This window comes from Prunus dulcis, chromosome 6, assembly GCF_902201215.1.
Source record: "Prunus dulcis chromosome 6, ALMONDv2, whole genome shotgun sequence".
Taxonomy (NCBI): Eukaryota; Viridiplantae; Streptophyta; class Magnoliopsida; order Rosales; family Rosaceae; genus Prunus; species Prunus dulcis.
Genome location: NC_047655.1, coordinates 27,651,220 through 27,666,342, shown reverse-complemented (window position 1 = coordinate 27,666,342; position 15,123 = coordinate 27,651,220). Strand labels below are relative to the sequence as shown.

Sequence of the window (15,123 nt, the reverse complement as noted above, 5' to 3'; positions counted from 1 at the left end):
CTCAAAGGTCTCAAAGGTAAAATAAAGAAGCAATGAGGACAAGAATTTCTTCACGGGTTAGGCTTTTAAGGAGGAGGACAAACAATAATGTTGTTGCAAAAGAAGGGTTCAAACTCAGAGAGAGCATTTTGATTCTTCTTCTTTCACATCTAAGATATATATATATGGTTTAGCTTTGAAATGCTCCGTTGCTTCTGGCAATTGGCCTTATCTGTGAATTGACCATTTTACTCTTATCGATCTCTCAAATAATTTCAGAGTCGAAAATGGTCGAACTGACAGCCATGCTAGTGTCCAAAATGACTGACATGCTTCACAAAATATTGTAGATGACACTCTCTCGGCAACTGCATCATTGCATGAGCTCCATTTTTGCCACCCTCATGTTTAAGTTTAACCCTAAAGATTCAAATTGTACTTGATAATACACTTAAGATCGGAGTTCTTGCATCCGTGGGCAACGGCAGTTTTAGGATTTGAAGATTAAATGGGCAAAACTTAAATACTAAACTCTATTGGCATAGCCAATGCATTCCCAGGGTGGGCATTGGCCCCTCTCAAATATGGTTGTATGGAGAATTATTATATGTTAGTGGTATTGTTAAAATATTATAAAATTCCTCACAAATTCTTAAATGCTCACTATTTTCTTTGTTTCTCTTTCATTCTCATGTCTAAATTTCTTTTGAATTGCATGCATTTGTAATCATAAAAGAGTGATAGGTTATTCATACAAAAAATAAAGGAAAAAAAAATAGAGAATTAAGGATTTCTTAAAAACTAGGTTGATTTGTCATAAAAGAAAGTGTTTGAATTTTTAAGGGTGCCCCCTTTTAGTTCCGCCTCTGCTAAACTCGATGGTACGAGTGAATTTTATTAATAAACATAAAAAGATACACTTAGTCAAAGAGAACGTAATTAGCATTACCTTAAAATACATCTCTATCCATAAAAAAAAAGTTTCACAAATGCACAAATAAACACTAAAATCAAAAGTAAATGCAATGCAAAATAAAACAAAACTATTGATGCTTAGAACTCTTAAATTCTTCAATTATCAATGCATTATCGATATTATTAAAAAACTCTCTTTAATCCCTAATTAAACCCTAGAATACTCAATTTTAAATTTAAACCATAATTAAAGATATATAGAAAATAGAGGGAGAAAGAAGGTAGGTAAAAGATAGAGAAACAAGATGATGTTATATATCCCAAAGAGAAGGAGAGAGAAGATATGATGTAGGGATTGCTTTTAATTTTTTGAAATTTAGACTGAACTTATAACATATGTAGGTATTTTATATTAAAAAAACTTTGGGTTGGGCAGACACTCAACCAGCCCTATACATAAGTTAGGCGAATTAATTAGGACGGTAAATCCGTTATTGCACCAAAATTCTAATTTTCATTTGAGTTATATTAAATTAATTTAAAGTAATTTATTGCTTATATAAAAAGAAAACCACAAAAAAGAAAGGATATCCAAATAATTTATGGAAGGGTACTTGCAAAAATTTATTGGGCTTTAAATAATTGTAAGAGCATTTGAGTGATGGAGCCCGGGATATAAAGGCCCAGTTCTAGGGCCCACCACTGCTCGTGATCCCAGAGAAGATGGGGCCCATGGCTATTGATCTTTAGTCTAATCATGTCTGGCCTTGTTTCCAAAATAAGTTATTAAATCACTTTCTGCGTGCCATAAAATTATAAAGCCATGTACTTTAGCAATCCTAATAATGTAACACAGAGAGAGCCGTGTCCAGCCAAGCAATCGCCAGCTGTTTCATTACAATACGTGCAAAAAGTGGTACAAAATCATGTTTAAGCTCTGCTTAAATCTTGCTTAAGTCTGGCTTAATTATGATTAATTATGCTTAATTTGCTGCTTTAGTGTTGTATTAGTTTCTCTACTATGTTATGTTAGAATATAATAGTATTTTTTTAATTGATGTTTTCCTAGTGAAGTAGAGTGTTATCTGATGCTTTCTTTTTTGTTTTCCTGGCAAAAGGAGGAGGCAACTATTCATAGTTTTTTAGTTGTGTTTCTTTTTTTAATTGGGTTTCCCTGGCAAAAGGAGGCAACTAATCTGAGCTGAACTAGGATTAATCTTTAAGTTTCCTGTTTCTTTTATCTTTTCTAAACTAGGATTAGTTTCTGTTTAGCTATATAAACCTCTCAATTGTTGTTCAAGTTGTATTGTTCAGGAGATATTCGATTTATAAATCTGGTCGCGGTACTTGGAGCTGGAGCAAACGGACTGCTCACTCTCTCTCTTTCCTGCTTTAAAATATTGCTTGAAAAGAGAGTGCACAAAACCCTCGGAACGGAGGAAGAAAGCTAAAAGATAAAGTGTTGAGTTCTCTCTCACCAACCGCCCTTGAGCTCTCTTCCTCTCTCTCTCTCTCTCTCTCTCTCTCTCTCTGTCTGCATTTATATCCTCAGCTCACAAACTCAAGCAAACCTGTTTGCTCTCTCTCTCTCTCTCATAGACAACGAGTAAGCTGGAGGTTATGGATCTTCAGGTACACTTTTGTTTAAACTATTTTCGTTCATAATGTTCTGAAACAAAGCTATGCTATACTGTTCCTCTGTTAGTTTCTTTCTTACTAATTCGGCACAAACAGTGACTCAGTCTAAGTTGGTCTTCTGGGATTTTTTTTTTTTTTTTAACTCGCAGAGATCGGTTTACAAGGTAAATATCTGCTGCTTGGGCTGTAAGGGGAAAGTTAGGAAAGCGTTGAAAATTGAAGGTATGTTCGTTTAATTTGTTACCCAAAAACACTAATCAGTATTTTTTCATTAATATTAGCTCAAAGTACTGATCTTTATGCTGTGAATTTCAATGGGGTAAGTAGTTTTTGTGGCTAATTGTTTGAATGGTCTTGTTGTCCAGGTGTGTACAACAGCATTATAGATGCAGATCAGGGGATGGTGACTGTGATTGGGAATATTGATCCAATCAGATTTATTAAGAAACTTAAAAAAGAAGGCAAAAATGCCGAGCTTCTGGGAGTTCAAAGGGTTTCAAACAACAACCAAGCTCAGCTCAACAATCAGATGGCTGCTGGGAAAGGTGGAAAAGACAACAAATCTCAGAAGCCAAAGGGTGGCCAACAACAACAACAAGCACAGCAGCAGCAGCAGCAATTCAAAGGGGGTAAAGCCATGAAAATGCCTCCTCCTAAGGACCAGAAATCTGTGAAATTCAATTTGCCAGAGGATGAATTTGGTGGGAGTGATGGTGAGTTTGATGATGAATATGACAGTGAGTTTGATGATGAGGAGTTTGATGAGTTTGGTGATGAAGATTATGATGATGATGATGATGAACAAGAGTTTGGGCATGGCCATCACCAGCAGCAGCAACCCAATAAGATGATGCCAGGTATGATGGGTCCACAAGGGCCTTATGGGAAGATGATGCCAATCATGGGAAATGGCCATGGGCCACATGGGCCTGCTGGAATGATCAATATGCATGCTATGAATGAGAAAAAATCAGGTGGTGGTGGTGGGGGAGGCTCTGCCAAGAAAGGTGGGGTTATTGAATTTCCTGTGCAATTGAAGGGCAAGAGTGAAAATAATGAAAAGAAGAATGGCAAGGATGGAAAGAAAGGGGGTGGAAATGGCAAAGGAGGGGAGAAAAAGAAAGGAGAAAAAGAAAAAGAAGAGTGCAAGAGTGGAGGTGGCTTGGTGGGTTGGCTTAAAAGAAGTACTAGTATAGGAAGGGGTGGTTCCAAAGGAAGTGGTGTGGATGGTGGTGATGGGAAAAACAATGGCAAGGGCAATGGAGGGAAAAAGAGTGGAGGCAAACATGATGGGGCCCGTGAACTTAAGAAGGGGAAAAATGATTATCATGAAATTGATGTGGTGCTCAATCATGGCAAAGGAGGGAAAGGGGGCAAAGAGATCAAAGAAGGCAAAGAGGGGAAGGGAAGCAATGGAGGCAAAGGAGGAGGCAAAGGTGGCAATGGAGGAGATATGCATCAAATTCAAATGGGCCAAAAGGGCCAGATGGTTCCAATTGGCCAGATGGGTCAAATGGGCCAGAGGGGTCCAATGGGTCAGACGGGCCAAATGGGCCAGAGGGGTCCAATGGGTAATTATCCAATGGGGCAGATGGGTAATGCTCCAGCAGTTCAAGGATTGCCTACACCATCGATGATGAACGGTGGATATTATCAAGGGATGGGGCCTGCTGGAAACCCCTATAACCAGCAGCAGCAGCAGCAGCAGCTCCAGCAACTACAGCAGCAGCAGCAGATGCAGCTGCAGCAACAACAATACATGGCCATGATGATGAACCAACAGAGAGGCAATGGCATGTACCAGCCCATGATGCATGCACGGCCACATGCCCCCATGAACTTCATGCCTCCTCAGCAAATGCCATCTTCAAATGATCCTTACTCCAACTATTTCAGTGATGAGAATCCTAATGGTTGCTATCTTATGTGAACAAATAAAAAGTAGCTAGGGTTTCAGTCATGTTTTTATCTTTATCTTTTTATCTTTTTATCTTTTTAGGATTATTGTATTTCTGGTGCTTAATGCAAACACTATGGAAGTACCATTGCTTATGTTACTTGGTAATATGGGTAAATTTTGCTTATCGGTAAATGTATATTAACCCTAACCTAATTCTCCCATTGATGATTTGTTTAACCAATTTGTTTAGGATCTCAATTAAAATACTATAAGGGTTGCCAGAATGATGCAGAGGAAGGCACTTTAATCAAGGTGCATCATGTGTGGGTTTCAACTTGGAAATATTTAAAGCATCAATCTCTATCTATCTGTTGAAATTATTGGGTCCATGATTTTTCTCCTTTTGACTTGCATTTTCTCACCAGTCTCCACCATCAGGTCCGGATTGGAAAGGTAGGAAAACGTGACTTCATTGGCATTATAATTTATATACAGAGACAGAGCTATCAGAAACCAGAATTGAAAAAACAGAGCCATCAGTGTTTTTCTCACCTGGTGGGGTATGAGATAAAGAGGCTGTTCTTTAAGCCTCAGCAAACCAAACTAAATATATGGGCTTTGCCTTTGTGAGCCTTTCATATTGACCCAATCTGAACAGGCCTAATACAACACCTAATCTTCATGTTTATACAAGATTTCTAACAAAATCTTAAGTAAGCTTCAGTTTCAGGTATGATGATTAGTCTACCGTTACAGAAAAGAACTGGTTTTGAAATTCATGTCGGTAAGCTTTGTACCTATGTGGTGGAGGCTGCCTCTGGATGAACTTAGAAACTGTGTTATTGCAGAACTAATTCTGCTTTATAAACCATTAAACATGATCCCTATCAGATTAAGAAAGATGATTAGGGAGATTTGCTTTCCAAATGCAAAAGTAATGCTGGTTTCGAGTACCGGCCAAACCCAGTGTCATTTTTTTTGTTTGTTACTTAAAGCACAAGGTACTGCATGTCTGGGGCAGCCCATTGAAGCCCTTCCTCACTGCCAAGTACCCCTACATACTCACCAACTCTTTGTTCTCATATCAAGATTATGCTCACTTCTTCTGCTTTCAAATCCCTCAAGCAAGGACACAATGCCAAATTTTGAAATGTCCATATGCAAGCCACCCTTCTATAAATTGCAAGCTCTGCCTCTCTAGTTCTTTGCCAATTCCCACCGTTTCATCTTCCTATCTATACCAAAACTTGTTCATTTCCAAATTCCAATTGCATCCATGGCTTCTTTCCTTCATAATTTCCTGCTCTTCTTCTGTTCTTTATCTCTTATCATTCTCACATCTTCAGCAACCAAATCCCAAACCCACGTCCCCATCAGACCAAACAAGCTTGTCCTCAAAGTCCAGAAAGATAGGGCAACCAATCTCCATGTGGTCCAAATTCACAAAAGAACCCCTCTAGTCCAGTTCCCCTTTGTCATAGACCTAACTGGGAGGTTCTTATCAGTCAATTGTGAGAACCAATACACGTCATCAACTTACAAAGCCCCTGTTTGCCACTCAAGCCAGTGTGCTAGGGCCAACAGCCACACGTGCCGCACGTGCAGCTCTTCGAAAACCAGACCAGGCTGCCATACCAACGCTTGTGGGCTCTTGACCACGAACCCTGTGACCCAACAAAGTGCCCAGGGTGAGCTCGCAGAGGATGTCCTCAAAATCCCATCAACCCAAGGCTCAAGCCCTGGCCCAATGGTCACATACCCCCATTTCCTCTTTGCTTGTGCACCTTCCAACATCTTGCAAAAGGGGTTACCCAAAAATGTTCAAGGTGTTGCTGGTCTAGGCCACTCCCCAATTTCCCTACCATACCAACTAGCTTCCCACTTTGGCTTCCCACCAAAATTTGCAGTGTGCCTCACTTCCTCACCTGGTAAAAATGGCGCCGTTTTCTTCGGTGAAGGACCCTATTTCATGAAGCCGGGCATCGATGTGTCACGCCAGTTGACCTATGCCCCATTCACCATAGGCCAGCAAGGAGAGTACTACATCAATGTTCAATCATTTAAAATCAACAACGCCATGTTGCCTTCGATCCCAAAAGGTGGGTTTGGTGGGGCAATGATCAGCACCACAACTCCCTACACAACTCTCCAAACCCCAATTTTCAGGGCACTCAATCAGCTTTTCATGAACCAGCTTCGAGGGGTGCCTCATGTGAAACCCGTGGCACCATTTGGGGCATGTTTTGACGCAAACAGAATCCCTACCAGCAAGATGGGGCCTACGGTTCCCAGCATAGACCTTGTTCTGGACAATAAGAAAAACATCATGTGGAGAATTTTTGGTGCAAACGCTATGATTCAGCCACGTCCTGGCGTGATGTGTTTGGCGTTTGTGGACGGTGGGATGAGGCCTAAGGCTCCAATTGTGATTGGGACCCAGCAGTTGGAGGATAATCTGCTGCAGTTTGATTTGATGAACTCAAGGCTGGGATTTAGCTCTTCCTTGTTGTTCCGCAGGACCAACTGTGCCAACTTCAACTTTGGCACCTCCTCCACCAACACTGATCCGTAGATTGTGAACCCCTTTGAGAGATGATCTGAGGGTTTTTGTGTATGTTGATAAAATAAAATATGTACTTTAAAGCTTTATGTTTGATGTTGTCTCTAATTAAGTGACGGCATAAATAAAACTTTTATTTAATTATATTGTTGTTTATGTCTTTTTCTTGCTTGAAACTCAAATTTGGGGGTATATTCAATTGTGATTTTAATGGATTGTTTTGAAGCTTAAAAATATGGTTGTATTTAATTAGGATTTTTAAGTAATCAATAAAAATCTGGTAGTATTCAATTAGGATTTTTAAATAATCAATACAAGTCCGGTTGTGTTCAATTAGGACTTTTAAAAGATAAGAAAAAGTACTATAGTATTCAAAAACTTACTGATTTTGAAATATTTTATTAAATGATGACATGCTCAAATGGATTCCAAACCTAATGAACAATTGGGTAAATGGTCCATTTCATGGTTATGTATCGTAGTACTAAAAAAATGACCTTGAATTGCAAATTACTGGTCTCATGTTCGAACTTTCATGACACCTAAATAGTAGTGTGTTTGAGAACCTCTCATTCCCTGTGTAGTTTAGAGTATCGCTTGTACTTTAAAAACAATCTTAATACATAATCTGCTAAATATATAAAAGAGGCTTGAGGGTGACTTGGGCTAGTGTTGCCATTGCCAGGCCAAGGCTTGTTTCGGGCTAAGTTTATTTTTTGGGCCTGTACCCTCGTTTTAGTTAACCCAAAAAAAAAACTCAAAGCCAATGATATTTTGTTGGGTCCAAATATCATATTTTTTAAAAGGAAATATAATATTTAGCCAATTAAAGAAAAAGCCTTCCTTTGAAGAGCCCAAAGAGCCAGGTTTTATTGTTATTTTTCTGTAGAAGCAACAGTTAATAATTAATACAAGATTTTTTAATTTTTTTTTTCAAGAAATCGTATAGCCGGTCGGTTTTACTTTTTTGACACGTAATGAGTGAGCCTTTTATATATATATATATATATATATATATAGTATAGCCGCGCGGCCATACATGGTTTTTCCCTAATTTTTTGTAAAAAATAGTATAGACGGTTGGCTTTACTGTTTTGACACGTGGCTCCTAGGCGTTGGCCGGGTCCTTTTTTTATATTGTATATAGTATGGCCGAGCGGCCATACCCGGTTTTTTAAAATTTATTTTAAAAGTAGTATAGCCGGGCGGCTATACTCGATTTTATTTATGTTTCTAAAAATAGTATAGCCACACACGGCTGTACATTTGGGCTCCTAATCGTTAGGCGTATGTTTTGTTTTTCAAATTTTTATAATTTCTTTAAAAAATTGTATAACCGAACGACTATACGCGTTTTTACTAATTTTTTTTAAAATAGTTTAGCCAAGTGATCCAATGTTTTTACATGCAACTTCAAAATTCCCAATTTTTTATATTGATTTTTCTCATGTTCAATATTTGGAGAAATTATGGAATAGAATAAATAAAGAATTACAGACATGGTAAAAACCAGACCAGCAAAAATTGCCAAGAAGATTAGAAACGGAGGGCCCCACCTACGTGTCTTTGTCCAATGACTGAGCAGTATAGCCAAAGTGTGACACTCTCCCATCCCCTTGCTTTATCTGTCATTTGATTATTATAAGTACAAACAAAACAAAACCTCCCAAGTCTTCGTTTCTTCAAACCCCCCAAAAGAAAACGCACATTTTTTCTTTCTTTCTTTCTCGGACCAAAACCAGAACAAGCAGAAAACGAAGCAAAAAAACCCAAAAAGAAAGAAAGAAAGAAGATGCATTCGTTTGGGTACAGAGCGAATGCTTTGCTAACGTTCGCAGTCACAATTTTGGCCCTCATGTGTGCCATGGCCTCTATCTGTGATAATCTCAACCACCCCACTCCCACTTCCCAAGTCCAGGTCCTTTCTCTGCTCTTTGGTAGATCTAGGATTTTAAAAGTTTGAATTTTGTTTTCAATTAGAATACCCAGTTCGATTTTATTTATGATTTTGCTTGTTGGGTCTATTTAGGTGCTGAACATCAATTGGTTTCAGAAGCAACCAAATGGCAATGACGAGGTACATTTCTCTAATTTATAGTTTGATGGGGTTATATGTGAAATTGTTCTGTATATGAATTCAATTTGGTATTGGCTTAAATGGATTTTCTTTGATTCTTCTTTATAATCTAGTTTAAAGACTGCCACTTTGGGATTTATTTTCTATACCAAGGGTCTTCGGGTTACTTTCTATATCAAATTTCCATGTGTATGCATTTGTGTGTGTATTGACTATGTATGGATGTACAGGTTTCGGAGCAAAGTTCTGAAATTTCCGGGTTTTGTGGTCTAGTTTCAGTAAATCATTTGGTTCTTTGATCTAGGTGTATTTTATGTGTTGAAAGTAAAATATAAAACATTAATATTACGATCCTGGAGAGCTTAATCACCTCTTTCCACATATTGGTGTGAGCTCATTGGCTGTCTGTTTATAGATAATCAAGTAGTAAGATCACTGTCCTTCAGCCTTTTAAAAGATGTGGTATTTCTCCTCAGTCGAAAAGGTGGTCCATGATTTGACTAGTTATAGGTGGTAGTTGCTGGTGTTGAGCTTTGTGACACATATAAGAAAACAGAATGGGATTGTGACTATAGGAAAACAGGTAAAAGAAAATTAGAGGCCTTTTTATTTTTGTTTGGTGATCAAACTAAGAGGGCATTTACTAAAGCTCGAGGTTATAATGAACTTGGTATTGGCTGCAGTTACAACTGCTCCTGAGCTGCATGAACTGTTTTGCCCTTCCAAGTTGGTTACGCTTTGGATCATCAACGTTGGATTTTCCCTTTTGATTTGTAGAGACTAGTAGATGGGTGATTAAGAAAGGAAGATTATGTGTATGGAATGAATCACAATTTGATATGAACTAAAGTGATTTTCATTTTATGCCAGGTCAGCATGACTATGAATATATCAGCAGACTTACAGTCATTGTTTACGTGGAACACAAAGCAGGTTTGCAATTTTACAAATTTGTGTGTGTATGTGTTAGCAGGAATTCACAGTTGCATACATTTTTTTGAGTATCTCTTGTGTGTGCTTCAAGTAGTATTTGGGTACACTGCGAGGAAGTTTTATGATAATCATGGGTTTGAGAGTAATTGTAACTTTCACGCACAGAACTAGAAGCCAATAAACAAAAGTAAAAACCACTCCTCATTTCCGTTGAGGAAGTGTCTTTGTTGTTATGTTTTGCTGCATTTTCTTTGGAGTGTCTAGTGAAATTCAAATTATGCAGAACACAATAAGACAATTGAAGCTCTTTTCTGATTTTCCTGCCAGTTTATGTCATGCAAGTATGATTCATAACCTTGACGCTAATACCTTCTACTTTTATCTGCAATGCGTGACAGGTTTTTGTTTTTCTAGCCTCTGAGTATGGAACCCCAAAGAACTCACTGAATCAGGTAAAGCTACTTTGGATCTGGCTGCACATATGCTTTTGGAGTTATATTCTTTCAATTGTATTTCTGCTTAGTTATATGTTTCGGTTTTGGTTTTCTTGAGATAAACATGAGGTTGTCATCCCTAGGGCTTGTTGACTGTACCAGTGGTGTAGTTGCAGGTTACATAAGTCGTTGCTCTCTATTTTACAGATCTCTCTGTGGGATGGGATCATCCCAACCAAAGAGCATGCAAAGTTTTGGATTCATACTTCAAACAAGTACCGTTTCATTGATCAGGTATGCCGTCTTCATGAATTAGTACAGTCCCTTCCATTCTTTGCATCTGTTTCTTGGCGTTACCGAAGAATAAAGATCTAATGTAGTTTAGTGGTTCGATCGGAAATTGACAATCTTTATGATTGTTGCTTGTGTAGGGAAGCAATCTCCGGGGTAAAGAATTCAACTTGACGTTGCACTGGCATGTGATGCCCAAGACTGGCAAAATGTTTGCTGACAAGATAGTCATGTCTGGATATCGCTTGCCACAAGAATATAGATGAGGTTGTGTTTGTATTTGTTCTGTAGCTTTAGCCTCTCTTAACAAGGAATGATCATTGCTAAATTTATAGACTTAGAAACACGGAAGGCTTTCAGTTCTGATAAGAAAAAAGAAATATATTGAGATTTGCTCGGATTTTGGATTCTCTATAACTTGGTTTGCTAATTCTTGCATTGGATTGGAGTTACTGTAGCGGCTTGCAGTCCATGGCCTCTGTATTTCCCAAGGAAACCCCGCATGTGGACTGGAAGAGAATTGCATGTCATTGAAAATTGTTTTTACAATTTCATATAACCCAGTTTTTTCTTTATTTAAAATTTTAAAAATTGTTTTAAATATCGAATAAATTTGAAGGGTATTGGAAAGTTGGGACAAATTTAGACAGGCCTAGGGGAATTGGAAACGGATCATATTTCCACATTGCTTTTGGATTTCGAGAGTTTCCGTTATTGTTGATGATAAGATTACAAATGTCCCTATAAATTAAATAGAGACTTGTTCTCTTCAATTCACACTTTGCTCTCTCTACAAATCACACTTTGCTCTCTCTACGCAAGATTAAACCCAGTTGTCCCTGCTCTCAATGCTCCCAATGCCACCACTCTTCCACACAACAAAAGCTGCGCCAAATGGACCCCTTCATCCATCAAAACGCAAAGTAAATACAACCTTAGAGCAACACTACTACTCTCACGACCCACCCCGTCCCGAAAGAGAACACAAGAACCGACACTGCCACGAGAACAAGAACACGGACACGAATATGAACATGAACATGAACATGAACATGAATGCAAAAATAAGAAGACAACCATGAGAGTGGTTCGCATCCATGTTTGGGACCCCGATGCCACTGATGATTCTTCTTGCGATGACGAAAATAACCTAGAATAGGAAGAGTTTATGAAAAAATCTTTTAGAAATCTTTTAGTTATATATTAGCATCTCGACTTTCGCTCACTCATATCAATAATTTTTTTAGTTTATTTTATCTTCATCTATAAAAAGTTTTTGTGGAACATTGATTCATGTTTCATTTTTGCTTTTATAATTATTTACATTTTAATAGACTATTGTTTTACATATTTGTCCTTTTAAAATTAAGCCATTGTTTAAAATTTTAATTATAATGAATTGTTGCTACATATATTGAGATAAAAATAAAATAATTTTAGATGATAAGAATAAATGACAAACAAAAACGCAATGAAAAAAAAAGAAAGATAAAAGTTATGCTCAGCTCTTATGCTAAAGAAAAAGAGAATGGAAAAAAAAAAAAAAAAAATCTGAGTCTCTTTGGAAAGAAACAAAAAAAGCCGTTTGATTTTCAATATCGTGGGTGAAAAAGTCGTAAGTCCAAACAAGGAAGAGTAAAACTACTGTCATGGGCCTGCGAGTGTAGCCCAAATCTGATCACAACCGGCTATCGCTCGCTGTTGCCTCTCCAGAAAGTGAATCCCCAAATGTATTCGGCGGAATCAAAAGCCCTAACCCTAATTCCCTAGTCGACGTCGTCGCTCGCATGACATCTCTGTCGAGTTAGTAAAGAAAAGGTAAAGACTGGCTTTGGCAATACATATCTAATTGGGTGAAAAATTAACTTTTGAAAGAAACCAACGATTTGGTTTTCAATATTCTGGGTCAAAATCAAAAATCGAAAGCTTTGGGCTTTTTTCTTCTCATTATTTTCTCTTTTCTCTCCAGAACTCGAAGCAGAGGATAATGACGATTGGAGGCCTGCGCTAAAGGGTGTTTGGGTTGTTCTACATTACGGTTCAAAGCACAAGTCGCTCGGTTCAAGGCAGTGTTAATCTTCTTTATGGTAAATCTTATACTTAATATATTTTAGAACTTCAATTCAAATATTGTGGGTCTATGAGTGATTCTCTGGACTGTAACCTCCAATCATGTAGTTGCTAATTGGGTCTGATATAACTTTTGTTAACTTTGTGCTCTTCAAACTTGAAGCAGCTATCTGGGTTGATTACCTTACCCCTTAAGAACAGATGCATTTTGTCTTACGTTTTCTTGGAAGTCACCTTCTTGGTGGAATAGAGATGTAGATAGATAGCAAGTAAATGGCTAATTAGGTGCTAAGATAATGGAATTTTATCTCTGTTTCAATAGAAGGGTACTGAAAGGTAGGTCATACGTTAGAACTGAAAATACTTGGAGAGTGGGATGCTGATCTCTATTAACAACTGAAACTTAGCAATTGAGTCTTAGAGACTCCTTAATTATTGCCACCTTTATCAATTTTGTTCATACTAATTGAGTTCCACATGTTCATGGAGTTTCAAAAATGTTGGATAAATGGTTTTTTGATATATGTATGTAGTTGAGCATCATGTGATGCTGTAAGTGTTTGTTCCACAACAAGAAAAGCTGCAAGGTCTGCAAGTTAGTAGCATCCTAGTTCCCTTTAGGTTCTGCTTGATAGATTGCTTTGGGTCACTGTGCTGTTATATTGGCATATTGATTTATTGTTTTAAAAAGCTTTCTCCTGTTTGATATAATTCTTTGGTCTTGTATTTTAAACTTTTAAGTTCTAGTTTCGGAAGATAGAAAATATATGGTTCCTTTGTTTAGGTGAAACATATTGCTCCACAAGGTTCTAGAGTCTGACAAGAAAGGGAAACTTGAATCAGAATTTTACATTTATGAGATGTTGGAACAGAGATTTTTAACGTAGGAATGCTACCCCTTTCTAGACTCTCTAGTTTATGTCTGGTGTTGTAAGACTCTAGTTTTGGCTTACTCTTTCTTTTCTTCTTGTTTAAATAACATTTTTCATATCCTGTAATTATTTTGATTTCATAAGCCTTTTTTTTTTTTTCCTTTCTGAGGACCTCGTGTCTTATGCTTTTTTCTTGCATGGATCTGATATTTTCTTTGTTCTTGCTTATCTAGTGTTCGTACACACAGATGCATGAAATTACTTTTGGAGTTTTTCTGACCTGTTGTATTTGTGAATCGCAGCACTCATTCGCATAATAATGCGTGGCTGTGGAAATGGCTTCATGTGTGTTGGGGGTTTGAGCGATTCTAAGCGTGCCTGGTTCAAACTATTTGGGCTGGCTCTATTAGCCTAGTGTCACGGCCCGCATGTTCAAGGCCCAACCCGTTGGATTGATCATGCTAGACCTCTTAGCCCACATGTCCAGATTCGTTGTACAGTAGTAGGTGGACTACGGTTGGTGACAGTGGTTGGTAGATGCCGGTAGGTGACATTGTATCTTAGTCACCTACCATGATGGTAGGTGGGATAGGGAATGTATATAAGGAGGATGTCACATTGTGAATCCTCACATCACAACTTGTAAAGCATTGAGTAGCAATACAAGCATATATTCTCCCAAACTTTCTTAAGCGTTCTTATTGTGTTCTTGCTCTTGCGATTGTTCTTTGCTTGGTTCGATCTTGTGTCGTAGGAAGGAGGCTGACTTAGCTTGTTCAAGAGGCGATCAAGTCTAAGGCCGCACGTAAGGAAGACTCCGAAAAAGTCATCCCGTGACACTAAGCATTGGAGCAGATCAAGTTAAATTTTCAGCAGCCAAGAACCATTCTACCGTGCAAGTCATAGGGCATAGCAGATGTGCTAATAATTTATTGTTGTATCCTTACCAAAAACATTAGAGAGAAGTGAGATATATGAGATCATGCTATTGTTTTGTTTTCAAGTGTGCGATATTTCCATTAAAAAAATTACACTAGGAAATAACTTGAGAGAAACTTGTAACAATATTTGGATTTAAATGACATTCCCAATTTACTTTGTGTTTTGTGAAGGGAAAAAAACACCACAAACGGGAGGTGGATGAAAGCAAATTTTTTTCACTTTTTTCCTACTTTTAGCAGCGGTTTCTTTAAACCGTTTCAAAAACACGTAATCGCAGCGGTTGGCGACGGTAGAAAGCGCTGCTATAGGCACTCTCCCGATATGGTTCCTTAAAATCGTCACGAATGCTTCAAAACTCGTTGCAAAAGATTTAAAACCGCCGCAAAAGATAGATATCGTCATCTAAAACGAATATTGCCTTACTTTCTGTCTGCTGATTTGAGTGGCTGTTCCTTCTGTTTTTGGGTAGCCGTCTATTTTCCTTCCCCAATAATACTGTAGGCCATTTAGTA

General features: G+C 38.0%; 3 protein-coding genes and 1 long non-coding RNA gene across 4 annotated transcripts; all 4 read left to right on the top strand.

Moving 5' to 3' along the window:
• Positions 1-1,898: 1,898 nt before the first annotated feature.
• On the top strand, positions 1,899-4,616 carry LOC117632658 (heavy metal-associated isoprenylated plant protein 34-like). Its single transcript, XM_034366203.1, has 3 exons — positions 1,899-2,526; positions 2,682-2,754; positions 2,898-4,616. Exons 1-3 carry the CDS (start codon positions 2,515-2,517, stop codon positions 4,460-4,462), a joined length of 1,650 nt encoding a protein of 549 aa, XP_034222094.1. The 5' UTR covers positions 1,899-2,514; the 3' UTR covers positions 4,463-4,616.
• An 852-nt stretch (positions 4,617-5,468) lies between these two features.
• On the top strand, positions 5,469-7,136 carry LOC117631698 (basic 7S globulin-like). The gene has a single exon (XM_034364978.1). The coding sequence runs from the start codon at positions 5,709-5,711 to the stop codon at positions 7,002-7,004; it is 1,296 nt and encodes a 431-aa protein (XP_034220869.1). The 5' UTR covers positions 5,469-5,708; the 3' UTR covers positions 7,005-7,136.
• Positions 7,137-8,611: 1,475 nt separating this feature from the next.
• On the top strand, positions 8,612-11,144 carry LOC117633218 (signal peptidase complex subunit 3B-like). Its single transcript, XM_034366935.1, has 6 exons — positions 8,612-8,910; positions 9,022-9,069; positions 9,940-10,002; positions 10,401-10,454; positions 10,644-10,730; positions 10,868-11,144. The coding sequence occupies exons 1-6, from the start codon at positions 8,785-8,787 to the stop codon at positions 10,991-10,993; spliced, it is 504 nt and encodes a 167-aa protein (XP_034222826.1). The 5' UTR covers positions 8,612-8,784; the 3' UTR covers positions 10,994-11,144.
• Positions 11,145-12,349: 1,205 nt separating this feature from the next.
• LOC117631691 lies at positions 12,350-14,385 on the top strand. The gene is made up of 3 exons (XR_004586347.1): positions 12,350-12,545; positions 12,709-12,814; positions 13,972-14,385. It is a non-coding gene; the product is annotated as an uncharacterized LOC117631691 (long non-coding RNA).
• Positions 14,386-15,123: the final 738 nt, after the last annotated feature.

Excerpts from the sequence above, each read along its gene's own strand:
- LOC117632658 (XM_034366203.1), top strand. Across the intron at positions 2,755-2,897 it reads GAAAGCGTTGAAAATTGAAG|GTGTGTACAACAGCATTATA; the intron begins GTATGTTCGTTT and ends CTTGTTGTCCAG.
- LOC117631698 (XM_034364978.1), top strand. The coding sequence starts at position 5,709 with ATGGCTTCTTTCCTTCATAATTTCCTGCTCTTCTTCTGTTCTTTATCT.
- LOC117633218 (XM_034366935.1), top strand. The coding sequence starts at position 8,785 with ATGCATTCGTTTGGGTACAGAGCGAATGCTTTGCTAACGTTCGCAGTC. Across the intron at positions 9,070-9,939 it reads AACCAAATGGCAATGACGAG|GTCAGCATGACTATGAATAT; the intron begins GTACATTTCTCT and ends ATTTTATGCCAG. Across the intron at positions 10,731-10,867 it reads AGTACCGTTTCATTGATCAG|GGAAGCAATCTCCGGGGTAA; the intron begins GTATGCCGTCTT and ends TTGCTTGTGTAG.